Below are 20,066 nucleotides of genomic sequence, written 5' to 3' on the forward strand. Positions count from 1 at the left end.
GCTGGGGAGGCCAGCGAGCTGGAAAGAGATGCCAACCCTTAGGTGAGATGTAGCTTACCAGCCTACGGTCTCAGATGCCTCCTTTATAGGGCTCAGGAGGGAGCCACTGCCCTAATTTGTGGGCTTAGTTTGCCTGGAGCAAATCATTTTTTCCCAGCAAAATCAGAGAACTGGGCAAATAACTTAAACCTCCCAGAGTGCTAGGCTTGCAAGCCTTGCTCCTGTAATTTGAGTCTTATCTAATTAACATGGGATAATTAGGCTGACTGAATTATCCCTAGAAAGGTCTTGGGAAGTTTGTCACAGCCTCAAAATTGCCCTTCCCCAGTGCGTGGGAGTGAGAGGACCAGACTGCGGGGGCGCAGAGGGGAGACCTTTAACTGACAGCAGCATCTGTGAGAGATTTCACGACTGTACCAGAATCAGATGGGCTGCACCCAGGACCCTGGCTAAGCTGCTTTTATGTAGTTAGAAAGAGGCTCCGTGGCCTGGCTTCCCAGGGCTCCCGGAGGCAGTCTCATGGCTGGCCTGGGCCATGGAAGATGAGCCCACCAGGAATCCAGGCCCAGTCCTCTGGTTGCAGGGCCCTCTGTGCCCTCCCAGGCTAGTCTCCTGCTCCTCTGTGCCAACCAGGCTGCCCTGCACACCTTTTGCTACACACACTGACTTCGTTCTGGACCCTCCCATCACCGCCACCCTTAACCTTGAAGTCTGGTGATATTGTCACCATTCACAGTGGCTCACACTGGTGCAGCGCTTTCCAGCACAAAACTAATACAATTTTGTAAAGTTTAAAAATTAAAAAAAATAAAAATAAAAATTATCTAAGTTTCAATAAACTCCTAAGGGAATTCAGCCATAAATAAATAAGCTGCCTGAGAAAATAAATAAATAAAATAGCTCCTCATATACAGAAGCTCATTTAATTCACTAGACCTGGAGAGGAGCTGTGAGTGTCCACCTTCCACAAATGGAAAAACAGGAACTCATACGTTTGCTGTTATAGTTGAGGATCACATTTCATGAGCCTTTCTTTGTATGAGTCCCAGAAGAAACAAACACCAGGCCCTGGTCTTGAACTCCTTTGGCTAGTTTTCTGACCCCACATTTGAAGCTCTGCAGGCCTTATTTGTTTGTCTAGCCAGCCAGCCATTCATGTGTTTGTTCATCCATCTGTCTGTTCATTTAACACACTTCTGTTGAGAGTTGACTCTGTCCCAGGTCTTAAACTAGGCTCTGGGGTCATAAGTTAATAAGACAGAAACCTGGTTCACAATTCTAAGGGAGAGGGTAGATGTTTGAATTTTATTAGATCCTTGATATTACCAAAGTATATGACCCAAGAGTTTCTCAATTCCCAATTCCAAATACATTCACAGTACATACTTTCCTCCGTAAAAATGCAAATTGTTTCACTAGGCAAGTGCTCAAATGAACAGTTTGCCAATCCCTCTTCCATTTCTGTGCAGAGATTTTGGCCTTACTCTGTATTATAACATAACAGTATGATGCTTCTACAACTATTGTACCAAGCAATTGCCAAATTCAACCTCCTCTTCTTTTTTATACAAAAAAAGCTATTTTCTAGTTAAGAATGATCATTTTCTTGGACAGTCTCAATTTCACTATCAGCAATAGTCCTTAGCAATCTTTTCGGGCTTCTTTCCCTAGACATAAAGGTTTTTTCCTCTGCACTTCACAGCCGTGAAACAAGGCTGTGCTGTGATGAGGACATAGAGTGTCCTAGCCAGGAGCACTCCTTAATTGACTCCTTTCCATATGTCAGTGATTCAGACCCGTAGTGTCTCAGCAAAACTGTTCAATACAGACTGCTGTCGTGGGCCTTGAGCTCGTTCCCTAAGGGCTGAAAGCAAGTATTCGCACCCAGAAGGCAGTGCAGTGTGTGAGTGCCCTCCCCCTACATGCCTTGACTTCCCCTCTCCCCCACTGGCCTTCTCTCCTTGGGAACCTGCCACAGAGATACCCTGGAAAACCTTCTCTGATCACATCCCAGTCTAGCCACTCCTCTCTGGCCAGCTTCCCCAAACTGTACCGATTATCTATGCTAACTCCCTGTCTCTACCTGTGTTCCAGGTGTGTGCCAATCCTCCCAAACAGCCAGAAAGTTTCCTGAGGATAAGATCCAAATCCCATCTTCCCTCTACTCCTCTTTAGTTACCTCGCAGAACTGGGGTGGAGGAAGGGTTCCCAGGAAGCCATGGAGGAGACAAAGAGATGCTTCAGTGACCCTTGAAAGAATTTCTCCTAAGGACAGGATCCTCAGCACCTACCTTTAAATCTCTCCTAAGTGGCTTTTCAAATAGTGGGTCCCTTGCATTTCATATCCTGGCCCTGCCCTCATCTGGGGAATCAATGTCCACTGAACACTTATCTAATTTTCATGCAGTTATTAAGTCAGTCCCATTTCCCACAGAGGGGCAGTGCTACCATGAGCCTTTGCTCAAGCCTCTGGGGCAGGTATCTCTGAGGAATCAGCCCAAAGAAAGCAGAAAGCCAATCCCCATCACCCTCATGAGCATTAAAATCATGTTGTAAAAGAATATTTAAGTATTTCTTATCCAGAAAGATGAAGCAGACAGACTTTCTTCTGACACTGCTCTAGCAGGAGAAATGGTGTGAACTCACTCCACTTACCACAACTAGAAACCTGGACATGACAGATATAATAAATATAGGAAGATCTTAAAGGCGGAGAGAAGAAAGTACAGCAACTAGGGGCTTCAGGAGCTACAGACGATGGGATTAATGTATCAGTTCAGTTCAGTTCAGTCACTCAGTCATGTCTGACTCTTTGCGACCCCATGAATCGCAGCACGCCAAGCCTCCCTGTCCATCACCAACTCCCGGAGTTCACTCAGACTCACCTCCATTGAGTCGGTGATGCCATCCAGCCATCTCATCCTCTGTCATCCCCTTTTCCTCCTGCCCCCAATCCCTCCCAGCATCAGAGTCTTTTCCAATGTGTAAACACTACTATATATAAAATAGATAACCTACAAGGACCTATTCCTGTTGTGTAGCACAGGAAACTATACCCAATATTCTGTAATAACCTATGGGATCAGAGAACCTGAAGAGATGCATGTGCATGTGTAACTGCATCTGTGTGCTGTGCACCTGAAACTAACATGACATGCAAATCAGCTATACTTCAGTTTAAAAAAGAAAACAAACTCAGAGAACTAAAAGAAGAAATTCAAGTCATATGGAGTGTATTCTCTGATCACAAGGAATAAAACCGGAAATAAAACATTTTTTTAATTTTTAAAAAACAAGATTTCAGGAATTCCCTGGTGGTCCCGTGGTTAAGCCTGTGTGCTCTCACAACCGAGAGCCCAGGTTCAATACCTGGTTGGGGAACTAGGATCCTACAAGCTGCACACTGTGGCCAAAAAAAAAAAAATTGTAAAAAAACAAAATTTTTTCCAAACACTTGGAAACTAAACAATTTACGTCTAAATAACTCATGGGTCAAAAAAGAAGTCTCAAGGGAAATTTTTTAAAAACTTATTTCCAAATGAGGTCATATTCAGAAGTACTGAGTGCTAAGACTTCAATGTAACTTTTTTGAGGACACAATTCAACCCATAACAGAGATCAAAAGCACAATCTATCAAACAAAACCCTCAAGTTAAGTTTCACACTTTAGACAAAAATTGACTCATGAGACAATAGACTTAAAACGTAAACCTAAAAACCTTTTGGAGAAAATCTTCAGTATGCAGAACTATGTATATCTGGAGAAAACTATAATTTGAAAAGATACACGCACCCCAGTGCTCACTGGAGCACTGTTTACAACAGCCAAGTCATGGAAGCAGCCTCAATGTCCATCAACAGAAGATGTGCAATGGAATATTACTCAGCCACAAAAAGGAATGAAATAATGCCATTTGCAGCAACATGATGGACCTAAAGATTGTCATGCTGAGCGAAGTAAGTCAGACAAAGACAGACATATATATATGATATCACTATATGTGGAATCTTAAAAAGTGATACAAATGAGCTTATCTACAAAACAGAAATAGTCACAGATGTAGAAAACAAATTTACAGTTACCTGGGGGAGAAGTGGGGAGGGATAAATTGGGAGACTGGGATTGACATATACAGACTACTATATACAAAATAGATCACTAACAAGGACCTATTGTATAGCACAGGAAACTCTGCTCAATACTCTGTGATGACCTGTATGAGAAAAGAATCTTGAAAAGAGTGGATATATGTATACGTATAACGGATTCACTTTGTTGTACACCTAAAGTTAACACAAAATTGTAAATCAACGATATTCCAACTTAAAAAAAAAAAAAACCTTTTTAAAGACTTTTAAGAAGAGAATAGCAATGCAAAAGGAAAAATATGCATATGAAAAGGTTTCTTCAGTAAGAAATAAATGCTAATTCAAACAAGGGGATAGTGCTTCACCACCAAATTAAAAAATATTGATTATTTGGTACTGGCCAGGATAAAGTGACAAGACTTTCTTGTAGAATGTCACTACTTTTTGGAGGACAGTTGAGCATTATAAATTAGGAATTTTAGAAAGACGTTGTGTTTGAGCAAATATTCTTTTCCTACTTTGAGAAATTTATTATTCATTTTTGGAAAAAAAGGAAGTATGGCAAAAGATGTTTGGTGGTGGTTTAGTAGCTAAGTCGTGTTGGGCTCTTTGCAACCTCATGGACTGTAGCCCATGGACAGAGGAGCCTGGTGGGCTACAGTCCATGGGATCACAAAGACTCGGACAGGACAGAGTGACTGAGCATGGATACACACCAGTGAACCACAGTCATGATTCAACTGTACTCAATAAACCTCACAATACCTCCAGAACTGAAAATTCCTAAAACTCGCCTGTGTCCTGGTTCATTATTTTACTTTCAGAAAAGAACTCTCCAAAGTACAAATTCCTTCCACCATTGGCTTTTCCTAGTTAAGGAAAAGAACATCTAATCCTTGCCCTAATTCTCATTCTTTTTCCAGTCGAGGCTCATCCTACTCAGTGTGTGTGTGTGTGTGTGTGTGTGTGTGTCCAATTGCTAAGTTTTGTCTGACCCTTTGCAACCCCATGGAGCCCACCAGGCTCCTCTGTCCAGAGGATTCTCCAAGCAAGAATACTGGAGTAGGTTGCCATTTCCTTCTCCAGGGGATCTTCCTGACCAGATAGCAATGACTAATAGCTCCTGGCTACTCACTTCTGCCAAGGCTTGGCATTAAACACACATCACATGCTATGAGTTGCAGATGAAGTTTATTGTGCAGACACCAAGACCACAACACTTTAGCTGCAGAGCCAACAAGAGAGTTATGTACACAGAAGCATGTTTCCCTGGGCGCACCACCAGGGAAAAGGCACAGGCACAGATGGGGTGATACCCTTTGAGAGAAGGACCACCAAAAGGGCAACTGCAAGAATGGGCAGGGAATGGGGGCAGGGCTGGAAGCACAAACCTAAACAATGCAGACTCTTCCCCTTGGGACAGAGGGTGTTACTGGCTCCAGTTGATTGGTTATGGGCATCTCTTTGCCCCACAATGCTGTGAGAGGTGGATCACAAGATCTGACTTGCTGTCAGTTAGATGTACAGAGACAGGCATTCTGGGGGGGAGGGTCAAGGGCGGACTCCATCCTTATCTGAATGAGAAGGTCACACTGGAACTGCCACCTTCACATGAGCCAGAACCACCCCTCTCAGAGCCATAACCGCCCCCTCCAGAGCTGGACCCTCCTCTGGCGCCGCCTCCAGAGCTCTGTTTTCCTCCAGAACTGTATCCTCCTCCTGAACTAGAGCCTCCTCGAGAGCCACCTCCAGAGCCATAGCTTCCTCCACCGCCACTTCTGGAACCAGATTGTCTGCCTCCAGAGCTGTAACTGCTACTTCCAGAGCTGAATCCTCCTCCATAACTGGACCCTCTACCTCCAGAACCATAACTTCCAAAGCCAGCCCTGGAGGCCACGCTTGAAGAAATGCTACTGCTCGTCACAGCTGCAGAGAGACAGACAGCATTACACCTCAGTGCCAACTGCCTCGGCGCCTCTGCCCCACTCCACCCCCAGGACAGGACCACTCCCCCGCCCCCCGCACTTACACACAGTCACATTGCTGCTGAGGTCTCCAGACATCCTGCCAGAGAGAGAGAAAAGATAACTCTGGGCAGAGCACTTAGGTACTCTGCAAACGTGGTTTTACAACTTCCACCTATAACCACCCATGTCAGCCTCAAAACTCAGCCACCACGGCCTCACACAGCCCACTTTCTTTGGTGCTGAGGATCACAGAGATGGGGACGGGCCCCATGTTTCCACACAGTCTGGCATCCCAAGTCATCTCAATTTCTTGCTCTGATAAAACTGATCGAAAGCAAATTCACTTCTGAACTGGGAACCCATTGTTTTATTTAAATCCATCTTAGGGAGTCTGATATGCAGAATCCAAGCCACACCAGAAATTCTCAAATGAAGACTGTTCTGTGAACAATCAAATCAGAGAGAAGTGCGACTCTGTACAGCCTCCCTGCCCTGCACCCACCCCGCCCTCCCCTGCTTCATCTGAATTCTTTCCCACATCATCTTGCAAGCTGGGGAGAGGAGGCCCGGCCTCCAGACAGGTACCCAGCAGCAACCCGAGCAAAGCCAAAGCCACTCCTTCTCTGTGATACTGGCTCTCTGGTGGACCGAGGAGCTTTTGCCATCTAATTGCTTCAGCCAGACTGAATCACCAGGGGTACTGAGGACACTGACAAAGGTCTTAGACCACAGAGGAAGGAAAGGCTCCCTTCGGGAGGTTAACACATGGCTCTGTAGTTCACTCAAGAAACCTGCAAAGAGCTAGATCTGGTGCCTGCTCCTTGGGCATGCCCCAGCCAGGCAGCACCTTCCAACCCACGACATCCCACGCTGTGTCACAAGGTGGAAGGAGAAGATGCCACACACCCTGCAGACCCAGAGACGATGTTTCAGATCGTCGAGAACTAATCTTTGTTCACACCATCAGTTTTCCCTTTCAGAAAAGAGAAAGATTAATTTACCGCTTCATTTAATTTAAAATTTAACCTGCCTTCTTAGTCATTCCACACTGATAAGCCTACAGCTCCACACTGCTGCTCTATGTCCTGAATCTCTCCAGTGATGTCAGCTCTCAGCTGTCAGAAGGCCCTGCCCCTCCCCCTGCTTTCTCTGCCTCCACCTCCAGCCCTGGCTCCAGGAGAGGAGAAGGTGGACCAGGGTACCCTCTGGCCTCCCGGGGCCCCTCACCTGCACTCCTCGCCCTCCAGCAGCTTGCGGTAGGTGGCAATCTCCACATCCAGGGACAGCTTGGTGTTCATCAGGTCCTGGTAGTCACGCAGCAGCCGGGCCAGGTCCTCGCGGGCTTTTTGCAGAGCCTCTTCCAGATCATTCAGCTTTCTCTGGGCGTCTTTGAGGGCATTCTCTCCCCGCTGCTCAGCATCTGCAATGGAGTCTTGTACATTCTTACACTAGGAGAGAAGGAGAAAAGGTTTCTGTTGGGACAGGAAGTGCAATCTGTCTTGGCAGAGGAGGAGAGGGAGGGAGCAAGGATGTGCAGGGTGTGAGAAGCCAGAATCACTGGCCCTGGAAGTGTGTCACCAGAGAGTTAATGCAAGTTACAAGCAACTTGCTAAGACTTGCTGCTGTTTCTGAGCCTCTGTCTTCCCAAGTCCCCTTTAACTGGACCCTTAACCCTTTCCCCATCATGACCTTTGATGCTCACAATCTAGGACCAGAGTCGTTACCCTATTTTACAGTTGCAGCTGCAAACACTGATGTGAATGGCTTCATAGAACTTCTGTTGCTTGTGGAGTCAGTTCTCTGCCCCACATTACCTCTTCCAGAGCTAATGTCCAAACCTGGCCAACCCCCTGCAGCACTCCCTGCCCCTGTATCAAAGAGGTACAAATAGGAGGTGACGCCTGTGATCTTTGGTGAGCCATGACCTCTAGCTTTGTAAGGCACTGTTTCATTTCACCCATGAAAGCAATCAAAAAGTTAACACAATTCTTTCCCTGCACTTAATCCCTACTTAAGAATGAGCCTTGAAAGTGAAAGCAAAAGTCGCTCAGTCCTGTCCGATTCTTTGTGACCCCATGGACTATACAGTCCATAGAGTTCTCCAGCGGATCTTCCCAACCCAGGGATTGAACCCAGGTCTCCCACATTACAGGCAGATTCTTTACCTGCTGAGCCACAAGGGAAGACCAAGAATACTGGAGTGGGTAGCCTATCCCTTCTCCAGCAGGATCCCAACCCAGGAATCGAACTGGGGTCTCCTGCATTGCAGGTGGATTCTTTACCTACTGAGCTATCAGGGAAGCCCCAAGAATGTCTCTTGATCATTCTAAAATTGTTCTAAGTCTTAATTATGTCAAGCCCAAGGTTTTTGTGATCAACATACACTATATTAGAATTTCTCTCTCTCTCTCTCTCTCTCTCTCTCTCTCTCTCTCACACACACACACACACACACACACACACACACACACACCCCTGCACACCTGCACACCACCTCCCACCCCATCCCGAGCTGCACTCAGCCAGGAGAACTGCAGCCATCCTAGGGCATACACCCCACCTGCTTCTTCACTTGTGCGATCTCGCCTTGCAGCCTCTGGATCATGCGGTTCAGCTCGCTGATCTCCATCTTGACCTCCTTCAGGCTGTCTCCATGCTTTCCAGCAGTTATCCTGAGCTCCTCATACTGCATGGGAAGAGGAAGAGAGTTATCTGATCAGGGAGGGTCAACCAAGCTGAATGTCATGTATGCATTTGTGGGAGATGGGGGACCAGTGCCATACTTGACTGAGGGCATTTGGGGTACTACAGACACTCTTTCTTGGGAATGATGCCCAATTTTCACTAGACAAAACCACCAGTAACCTTACTGTACACTTACTGGCTGGGCTGGAACGCAGCTCATTAGAAAGAGCTGCGGCTCTCCCTGCCCACCCAGAACTTGCCTTGCTGTGGTACACTGCCTCGGCCTCGGCCTTGCTCCTCTGGGCAATCTCCTCGTACTGGGCCCGGACCTCAGAGATAATGCTGTCCAAGTCCAGGCTGCGGTTGTTGTCCATGGACAGGATGACGGTGGTGTCGGTGACACTCTGTTGCATCTGGGACAGCTCCTGCAACACAGGGAAGGTCTGGCCACGACGTCCCTGCCCACAGCCACGGGCAGTGAGGAGGGATTCCCCTCCCCCGGTGTCAGGGAGATGCAGAATCTCAGACTAAATATGTACTGGGTGGGATGTAAAGTGATATAGCCACCATTCCCAGTCAGGTAGTACTGAGAATTAAGGGGGGGGGGGGGTCTGCATTTCTGAGCCTCCTAGTTTATGCAGCTTAATAAATGCCCCCAGGAAGAAGCCAGTTGATGGCAAATGCCTTAAATTGTACTTCCTGTTGCAGAAGTCATGTGTGTGCACTTGGGCAGGGAAGCGGGGAGTACATTATATTTTGACCTCTGAAATATATTGGATATAAGAAGAGAAGCAGGGTGAGTCTTTTCCTAAGGGGAGCTGAAGTGAGGGAATTTGTCCTAATAGAGCATTACTTCCTATAACATCAGAGGAGAAAGTTCTTCTCCTCCAAGACCTACACCAAAGAAGCTCCCAGTGGCCTAGACATTGATCAGTTGAAGTCAGCCACCTATGAACCCCACCCACAGCCCCCTTTCCCAGTGAGAGAGGACTTCCTTTGAGGGGAAGGGTAGGTAGCAAGGGTCCATTTAAGAGCAGCCTACTTACTGCATCAAAGAGCATTTTTGTGAACTCCACATCCTGTCTCAGCAAGTCCACCTTGGCCTGCAGCTCCACCTTGTTCGTGTAGGCATGGTCCACATCCTACAGGGAAGGTCAGGGTCTCTGGTGAAGCTCACAGCACCCCCATTCCCACCTTGCAGTGCTTTGTGTATGGGCCCTGCCCTGCGGTCTCTCTGCCACTCCTCCACCCTGTCCCTGTCAGCTGCTCTCCAAAATCCCAGGCACCGCAGACAATCCACAACAGGACCTCATCTGGCATGAAGTCCACAGTGCATCTCTGCAGGGGGCTATATGCCCACGTCACTGCTCCCACTCCCCCAGGACCATCAGAGCTCTGATGGGACCGAGCTTTGTCAACCATTCTCTCCTTCCTGCTTGATATGCTCTATGTTTCCACCAAAGAGCATAACAGCCTCTGTGGCTTTTAACAATCAGTCCCCAACTCTCCCATCCTATCTATCCATCCCACCTCTTCTGGATTTCACACCAAAGCCTCTGCAGAAACCAGGCTGAGAACCCACGCGTCTGCCTTCAGGCTCAAACCTTTGTCAGCCCAACCGACTACACCTTTAAGCAGGCAATCTAAGGAAGTCCCATGCCTTCCTCGGCCCTTTAGAAAAAAAATCAAGTGCTTTCTGTGGTCAAGCTTTCAAGACCCAATACAGTCTTTGAGTATGTAATTATGGGAAATGCCCTAGCAAAAGCGCAGAAATTGCCTGAAGCTTGAACTACAGAGACACCTTTATTTCCGTGAGAACCAGCCATGGACATGCTTCACCCTTTCCCAGCTGGTGCTTTTTTCACTCAGAGGTGTGCTCCAGCTTGTCCATCTGGGCACAATGGGCTCCGATGCATCCTCACTCCCACCCCAACTCTGACATTCTCTCACTCACCTTTTTAAGTGTCACAAACTCGTTCTCAGCAGCTGTGCGCTTGTTGACTTCATCCTCATACCTGTTGGTACCCAAGGACACTGCAGTTAGATTAGTACCAGTTTGTTTCCCTTTTTCTTTTCCTTTTCCTACTGGATTCACCCAAAATACTCCATTTCCTGGGACTATTAAAAAACACTTTTGTCTAAATTGAAATGATGATAACCCAGATGAGGATGCTTTTCTAGAAATTAACCATCAAACTTGTCAAAAACATGATCTCTAAAGCCCTAAATGTCTTCCTCCCAAACAATCAGCAAAGATACAGAAGGCTCCCCCCTTTATCCCCACAAATGCAGCTGGGAGATGAGTGGTTTTCTGGGGCAATGACTGGATGGGCTTAAATCAAGGTTTATCTCCACCCAGTTTTTACTCTGCCACTTACTTCTTCTTAAAATCTTCAACAAGATCCTGCATGTTGTTCAGCTCTGACTCTTGTAACATTCTTTCTGAATAAAGCTTGTCCAAATGACTCTGCAGTTGGCTGATGTACCCCTGGAAGAGGGGTTCCAGGTTGGTGGTACGGGTGCCCACATTGATTTGTTGTAGCAGTTCCCATTTGGTCTGCAGCACCTGATTCTGCTGCTCCAGGAATCGCACCTGTGGGGACCAGAAGGAAAGCACATGAGCTCTGGGTTGTCCTTCCGACCGACAGGCCAGGGTTAGCTCTGATTCTCCTTCGGGAGATAGGGAAAACCATGTGGCTTCATCCTCCCCAGCTGCATGCCGGATCATGCTGGGCAGAGCTTCGGAGCTCTCTGTCTCCACACTTGGAAAGTTCTGTAGGCTCCTAAATGTTACATCCGGCACTCTCCACACAGAGAACTCTTTTTCCTACTTTCCCATCCACTATTTCGTTTGCAGGTGCTTTCAAAAGTCCAGGCCATCTCCCTCCCTGATCCTACTTGAATTTCCAATAAAGGTCCCATAAATTCTGGGGAAAACCAAAAGCAAGCTTTCACTGGCACTGCTCCTAAGGGCTATGAGTATAAGGGCAGGGTTCCTCCATCTGATTTTTAAGAGCCTTGTAAATCTCTTAGACAGGTTCCTCTGCCTTGAAATGGGAGAGAACCCTATCACACTCCAAAGTGACATCAATTAAAAACTTTGTGGTTTATGAAACTAAGAAAGCTTCTCCTGAAGGCAGAAATTTCATTCATTCCTAAATAGATATTTCAGGCTTAGCTTCCCAGAATTTAATACAGCAATAACTTCTAGGGAAGGAAGAACAGTCTCAGAAGACGTTTTAAACCCCCTCTAAAGCACTTGGCTTGAAATAGTCCATTTCTTGTCTGTGTCAGTTTTTTAATGATTTTCAGAATTTTCCATTAGTATTGTTTGTTTAGGCTGAGACAATAAAGCCAAAGTCACGATTAATTCCCAACCACAGATTCTTATGGGATGGCACCCATGAAGCCTGCGTCTTTCCCCTGTGGCTACTGCCAATTACCCAGGACAGCGTGACTGCTGCTGCTGCTGCTGCTAAGTTGCTTCAGTCGTGTCCGACTCTGTGCGACCCCAGAGACGGCAGCCCACCAGGCTCCCCCGACCCTGGGACTCTCCAGGCAAGAACACTGGAGTGGGTTGCCATTTCCTTCTCCAATGCATGACAGTGAAAAGTGAAAGTGAAGTCGCTCAGTCGTGTCCAACTGTTAGTGACCCGGTGGACTACAGCCCACCAGGCTCCTCAGTCCATGGGATTTTCCAGGCAAGAGTACTGGAGTGGAGTGCCATTGCCTTCTCCGGACTGCACCTATGGCTTATTAAAAAATGAATCTTTATCATTTGCTTTTCAGTTAGCACTGAAAGAAGCAGGGCATCCTGAGCCTTAGATGAAGCCAGCTTTTCATGACTCACCTTGTCGATGAAGGTGGCAAATTTGTTGTTGAGAGCTTTGATCTGCTCCCGCTCCTGAGACTTCACGTTCTGTATCTCCGGGTCAACTTTCACATTGAGAGGCTGCAGGAGGCTCTGGTTGATAGACACTTCGTGGATACCTCCACCAGGGAATCCTCCAGGGCCGAACCCACCAGGACCCCCAAAGCCACCAGGACCCCCAAAGCCTCCAAAGCCACCACCACCTCCAAAGCGGCCTCCACCAAAACTGCCTCCTCCAACGCCGAGGCCACCTCCAAAGCCACCTCCTCTGCCACCAAATCCTCCATAGGAGCCAAAGCTTCCACCTCCTCCAGCCACACTAATGGAGGTGCTCCTGGACCCTCCAAGGTTAACGAGACTCCGACTGCTGAAGCCACCTCCGCTGAATCCACCTCCGCCAAAGCCCCCGCCGCCACCGCCATGGCGGCTCAAACAGGAGAAGCTGGTTCCTAATAGCCTGCTTCGACCAGGGACCACGGCCGAGCCGCTACTAAAACCCCGGAATCCTCCTCCACCTCCTCCTCTTCCTCGAGACTGGTAGGAGATCTGACAGCTCATGATGCCTTTGCCTGGAGAGGGAAGTTGCAGGTTCCGGAGAGGATTTCCGATGGGATACTCAGTGCTGCTGTTGGAAGACTGTCATGGTCCCCTTTTATACCCGACAACTAGGTGGTGTGTGCATGGGTGTGGGCCCACGTATGCAAGGGTTTGGTCTGCCTGGAAGCTACTCCTGGTGAGTGATTATCAAGCTAATAGCCATTAAAAAATCTATTAATCAGCTCCCTCCCAGAACTTGCTTTGATTGCAAACTTGTTTATCTGAGCATCTGTCACACCATTTGATTTTTGTAAAATCATCAAAAGAGGAGGTCAGGATGAGTTTCTCAATCTGGAAAAAAAAAAAAAAAAAAAAAAAGGAGCATTCTGCAGAATGCTGCTCCCTGCTCTGGACCAATCCAAGGGAGGCCAGCTGCCCCTAGGGCCTCTGGAGGCTCGCCACCCAGTTCCGCTGATGGAAGAGATGACGGACTTAGAGACTTCGGAGGCTCCTCAATACTAGCCTCAGTGTTCCCCCTTGCTTTTTCTTCTGTGCCAGGAAGAGTCTCAACAAGGGATTTTTCAGAGCATGAATGTGATGTGGGGCAACACACAACCTGTCACAGAAAGAAGGTGACCAAGGATGCTTCAAAAGAGTTGTCAGTTTTCGGGCTTCCCTGGTGGTCCAGTGGTTGAGATTTCACCTTCTAATGCAGGGAGTGAGGGTTCGATCCCCTCTTGAGGAGCTGAGATACCACATGCCTCATGGCCAAAAAGCCAGAACATAAACAACAGAAGCAATACTGTAACGAATTCAATAAAGACTTTGAAATTTAAAAAAAAGAAGAGAATAAAGAAAAAAAAAGTTGTCAGTTTGCAAAATATCTTAACTGTTCCCTTCCCATGCCACACCAGGACTCCACAGTAGCCAGTCTCTGAGAAGAGGAGAATTTTCCTTCCTGTAACCAGGTCTTTATAACTATCAACTCCATGATTTTTCTACATGAATACCCAGAGAATGAAGGGCTTTAGGGAAGTTCCTCTGTCCCTGGGTCTGTCTAACTCTAGGTACACAACAAAAGATTGCAATCATAGGCTTTATGCAACTCCAAGATCCAAGTGTACATTGATTCAGCCATTTAGTAATCATGTATGACTTGGTGATCATGCTAAGCAGTTTGGAAGCTGGACTCTTCAATGATACCCAGAGGTGAATGAACATCAGAAGACCCATCAAGTCACCAAGTACACAGAGTCTCCATGCTTAAACTCAACCAAGGTCTTTCCTTGGTCTATGTGGCCATATACATGGGAGATGCAGTATGCAGTACTAGAATGGAACTTAATGTCCAACATTCTGGATTTGAGTCCCCAGTTTTCCCATTTACTGGCTCTGTGACTTTGAATTAAATGCTAAGGTTCTGTATTCTTAACTATAAAGTGGGAAGTTCATTCGAACTATTTTGAAAACCATGACACATGATACAAGTGTTAGGTCTCATTACTATTTTGGGTGACGCATAGATACCTTCTTTTCCTTTCACCCTTAGCATCTTATTCTCCCTTCTGATGGCTATGACTGTGCACCTCCACAACCATGCCACAAGTTACAGATTTCCCTAGGATTTCTCAAATCCTAGGGCAGGATTAGCATTAAAAAAAAGTAAAAAACATACACTTTGAGACTAAGTCCCAGTTTCATTGTATTTGAGTTAAATGACCTTGGATAATTCATAATACTCTTGAAGTCTTGGTTTCCTCATCTATAAAAGTGAGTAAGAAGAAGAACATGGCTATTGTAAAAGCATAACAAGATAAGCTCATGTGCTATGCATAGTTCCTAGTTAACAGCAGAAACTCAGTAAGTGTTATTTATCTTCTCACACCCCCTCCCCCAAGTCTCCAATCCTATGTCTCAACTAAGTGGCCAAAGTAGGGAAGAGATGGATGACACTGAGCTATTCAGGATATTTGGTTTGCAGTAATACAACACTGAAATGAGTAAGTGAATGTGTCTGCTTGACTTTCCCCTCCCCCACAGTCTGGCTTATATAATCATACAGATAAACCATAGGCTAAAAGCTTGAGAGTGAACCCCAGTCCGATGTCAAATGTTATCTGCAGGTATGTGAACAATGCCCTAATGGTCCATTACACCACTGTGACTGTGCCAAGGCCATGCCAGACTTGGTGGGCTTGGGGGAGGAGAGTTCTTAATCCTCCAAGAAGGAAAGGAACAAACATCTGTGGAGCCTCTACCATGCTCTAGGCTTGTGCCAAGCACACAGCCTGGCCTCCATGCTGTACTGCTCTGTAAGTCACCCCGACTGACTCTCCTTCCCATGCTCACTTCAGGGTACCTTCCCTTTCTAGATCTATTTGCAAGGTTTTCAAAGTCAGGTTTAAGAAGGAAGCGCCCTCCTCTTTTCTTGAAACATGAAGGGTAGAATTAATGCAGATTGTATGTTTTAGAACATATTTTATTTCCATTTAAAATTTTACCTTTTATATAATCTGCATATGCTTTTCTAGATAACCTGTTTTGCATTCTTTAAGGCAGTGAAATCCAAGTTCAGACTCTTGGTTCTGGTTATGATTTTGTGACTGACTTCCATACAGCCCTCAATTTCTTCATATATAAAATGAGAACATTTATCCTAGATGCCTAATGGACCAGAACAACACTAACCTCTTGGTACATAGGGTTTTAAGCTTTGCTATCTCTGAGAACAGAACAGAGATCCTGTAGGATAAAGTCCTTCGTCCAGCTCCTCAATTCTTTCAACGAGTTGCCGGCAAGCCCAAGCCTCTAAGTGTTTAGTTTTTCAAAAGCACATCCTTTGGCCAATGGAGCAGAAAAGCAAACTCAGTGTTAAGCAAAAAAGAGATGAACTGTTTAGCCAGTGGGAAATTGGTAAGGATGCTAACCTCAGATTCTCCCACTGGAACTTAATTTCTCCCTCCCTAAACTCCCGTACCTGCCTGTGTATCTCTCTTACAGTCACATCGCCGTCTTCCTTGGGTTACATTGAGCTGCATCCTTGGGCTTCCACAGGGAAGAATATCACTTCCTTTCCTGCTATTGTGGCCTCAGATGTCCCATGCAGTTCTAGTATTCTAGCTGGGAATTTTCTCATTTCCAGCAGATCTGACCAGGCAATGCAAGGTTACACATTCCAGCTTTGTTTTCCATAGACTCAACCAATAGTTGAATGAACTCAGCTCCTGTTCATTCATGCTACCTACAGGTCACTGGACGTGTGCCTTGCGGGCTAAAATGCTATCTAGGTAATACTATCACTCCAAAGTGTGTGCCTGTATGTTCTCACCCATAATATGTCTTAATGCACACAGAAAGAGCCAAAAAAGGGTCTTCATGAAAAATTCATGTTGTCCCCACCCCTTGTTCCAGCTAAGCTATTTTCTAAACTAAGTTCTCCCCCTTCTCTGGCATCAATATTCTTGCGTACCCACTATCCATATAACCACCCTGATATGGAAGGATGACAGCCACCAAACTCCCCCTCCCATACTGGTTAAGATTTCACAAAAATAGAGTCATCTTCATTATACTACTCACTGCTTCCCCACAGTTCAAGAGATTTCCCCGGGTTTCCCCAGATTAAATCTGTCCCCTCTTCTTACTCAACCCCTCACTTTTGGGGAGCCTTCCTACTAATCCTAGATTGCACTGCTGCCGTTCACAGCTACAACTCACCTGCTGTGCCTCTACCTGGGAACCTGCCATTTCTTCAGCAGTTCTCTGTGCCATGTGCCCACTGGAAGATGCTTCCATTCGGATGCTGTCAGCCCACACTTTTCCTCCTACCCCCAGCTTCCATCTCAATCCTTCCCCATCATTTTAAGCTGCCCCCGTCTTTTATCTCTTTCAAGGCTTCTGTGTTGGGTTGGCTCAGAATAATACTGGGAGGAAACAAGTGAAGAAATACTGTCCCCTTTTTAAAAAGGGAGAGAGAGAAAGAGAAAAGAATGGTGGGGAAAAAGTGGAATTGTAGAAGCCCAAATTCAAGAGACTCTTGCTCTTCAGTCTAGCAACAAAGTTCTTAGAGATCCCTTCAGAACTGTATGCACTGGGATGCCTTGTCTTGGAAGAAATGCCCAAAGGTCTTGATTCTAGTTGGTACCTTTGCTACAAGGATTTTTATCCAGGGGGGGGAAAAAAGAGGATAACTGTTCAAAGCTCTCTGGACAGCTTTTTACTTTCCCCATCAAAAACCATGGGTCTTCGAAAATCTTTTTTCTTTTTCCAACACTTTATTTGGAAAACCTATCAAGCCCACCTAACATCCACTAGAGGAGCAAATTAACATCCATATTCCATTGTAACATTTGCCATAGCTCTTTATTTATATAAGTATTAATTTTTTTAACTCTTGAAACTTTTGAGAGTAACCTACTCTCAGATTATGAAATTTTACCTTCAAATATTTCCTCATGCAACCTGAAGAATAACACAGTTTTGCTATATAAGCATGACACCATGATTGAATTCAGGACATTTAACAGTGGTATGTAATTTTCTGATATATGGTCCATATTCAAAAATTCTCCCCTTATTCCAATTCAGTCCTTTATAGCTTTTTTTCCTTTTTAAATCAGGATCCAGTCCAAGACCTCACATTCTATCAATTTGTCTAGAGACAAACTCTTCTTTAAAAGCATTTTAAATTCTGAAAATGCAAGTCATTGCTAAAGAAGTGGTGACTACTGGAGCTGGTACAGTCACTCATGTGAGATGTATTAAATTAATGACACGAATTATATTTTTATGAGACTTAGACACACTTAAATTCATGAAGCAAATAATGTTTTTATGAGCTATAGCTCACATACTGAACCCATCAGGCATTCAAAACAGCCTATTTGTCCCTATTTAGCAGTACTTTTATAAAGGAAGCAGTTTAATGAACTAGGAAGACTGTCTAGTTGTAAAGGTCAGGTCTCTCTGCCAGAAACTAGCCATGTGACTTTGACATGTCACCTCTCTTACCAGACTTCCCTCCTCTCACCTGTGGACTGAGGGGTCTAGGAACCAACAGGAATGGGAAGAACATCAGGTGTGGGGTCAGAGAAGCTGCAGGCAACTGACTCCAGAACTTCGGGGCAGCCCTTCGCCTTTCTGAGTCCTGGTTTTCTTGTCTGTAAAATCAGCGGTCCCCAACATTTTTGGCACCGAGGAGTGGTTTTGTGGAAGACAGTTGTTCCATGGATTTGATTCAAGCACATTACATTTATTTTGCATTTATTTCTATTGTTATTTACTTATATTTATTTATATTATTACATCAGCTCCACCTCAAATCATCAGGCATTAGATCCCATAGGTCGGAGATCCCTGTGTAAAATGGAGTCACTGGATTACAGACCTCTAAGTGTCCCTCCCATTCAGAAATCAGTTTGTGCTTCAAACCAACATTAACAGGAGGTAAAGCCCTGACTGCTGAAGCCAACTCTGGGGGAACTTGGAAATCAAAGTCCACACTCTGCTTTCAACAATTTTTCTCACAGAGGAACAGGGAGGCAATAGCAGCAGCAAAGCAGATAAAAGACAGCCAGAGAGGAGGAAGAAGGGCAAGTATCTGTGACCTCAGCTAACAAAGGGAAGCTTTAGCATCAGGAACACCTGCCCGGTTGAGCAACTAGGATCTGAATAGCACAATTTTCTTATGTCTTGATTCTCCACTGTGAGTTCCTTCAGAGTTTATATTCTGTTTTTCAAAGGTTCCTAGAAACAAAATTGATTGAAAAAGTAATTATCTTTTTGGGCTTCCCCGGCAGCTCAGTGGTAAAGAATCGGCTGCAATGCAGGAGCCACAGGAGACCCGAGTTTGATTTCTGGGTTGGGAAGATCCCCTGGAGGAGGGCGTGGCAACCCACTCCACTATTCTTGTTGGGAAAAATCCCATGGACGGAGGAGCCTGGGGGGCTATAGTCCATGAGGTCACCAAGAGTCGGACACAACTAAAGCGACAGAACAAGCGTATCTCTTTGAAATAACATTTCACTAAGGCATAATCTATTATGTATAAAGTAAGCTACAGGGATGTGGGGAATATAGCCAATATTTTACCATAACTATAAATTCAATATAACCTTTAAAAGTTGTGAATCACTGTATTATACACCTATAACATATAATATTGCACAGCAACTATGCTTCAATAAGAAATAAAAACACTACTGATAGTTCATTTTAAAAGAAGGCAACAAATAGCATTTCACCACCTCCAAATTCTGACTCTAGCAGCTAAAATTCCAGTCTACTGCTTCTCCTTTTATCCTTTCTCTCTCCTTGATGTCAGAGCTCACCAGCAGACCCGGGAGCAGGTGGAGAATTTGACCTCTTCTTCTAGGACTCCACATTAGCCATAAAACTTCTTCTCAAAGATTTTCAGAAAAATATAATTAATTAATTTAAAAATGTTTTAGATTCTGAGACGAGTCTGTCTGAAATTTGGAGTCCCCAAGATGTAAAATCTCCAGAATCTTTCTCTTTTGGGGGACGTAAGTACGTTATGAGAAGCACTGGGCTGGGAGAAGCACAAGCTGGAATCAAGATTGCCAGGAGAAATATCAATAACCTCAGATATGCAGATGACACCATCCTTATGGCAGAAAGTGAAGAGGAACCAAAAAGCCTCTTGATGCAAGTGAAAGAGGAGAGTGAAAAAGTTGGCTTAAAGCTCAACATTCAGAAAACTAAGATCATGGAATCTGGTCCCATCACTTCATGGCAAATAGACAGGTAAACAGTGGAAACAGTGTCAGACTTTATTTTTCTGGGCTCCAAAATCACTGCAGATGGTGATTGCAGCCATGAAATTAAAAGATGCTTACTCCTTGGAAGGAAAGTTATGACCAACCTAGATAGCATATTCAAAAGCAGAGACATTACTT

At 45.4% G+C, this 20,066-nt stretch overlaps 1 protein-coding gene across 1 annotated transcript; it reads right to left on the reverse strand.

Annotated features, from left to right (window-relative positions):
• Nucleotides 1–5,659: 5,659 nt before the first annotated feature.
• KRT2 (keratin 2) lies at nucleotides 5,660–13,170 on the reverse strand. The gene is made up of 9 exons (XM_055566367.1): nucleotides 12,592–13,170; nucleotides 11,120–11,334; nucleotides 10,696–10,756; nucleotides 9,788–9,883; nucleotides 9,002–9,166; nucleotides 8,617–8,742; nucleotides 7,284–7,504; nucleotides 6,119–6,153; nucleotides 5,660–6,015 (listed from the first exon to the last, which is right to left on the reverse strand). Exons 1-9 carry the CDS (start codon nucleotides 13,168–13,170, stop codon nucleotides 5,660–5,662), a joined length of 1,854 nt encoding a protein of 617 aa, XP_055422342.1.
• Between the last annotated feature and the right edge of the window lie 6,896 nt (nucleotides 13,171–20,066).

Source organism: Bubalus kerabau, chromosome 1 (genome assembly GCF_029407905.1).
Source record: "Bubalus kerabau isolate K-KA32 ecotype Philippines breed swamp buffalo chromosome 1, PCC_UOA_SB_1v2, whole genome shotgun sequence".
NCBI lineage: Eukaryota > Metazoa > Chordata > Mammalia > Artiodactyla > Bovidae > Bubalus > Bubalus kerabau.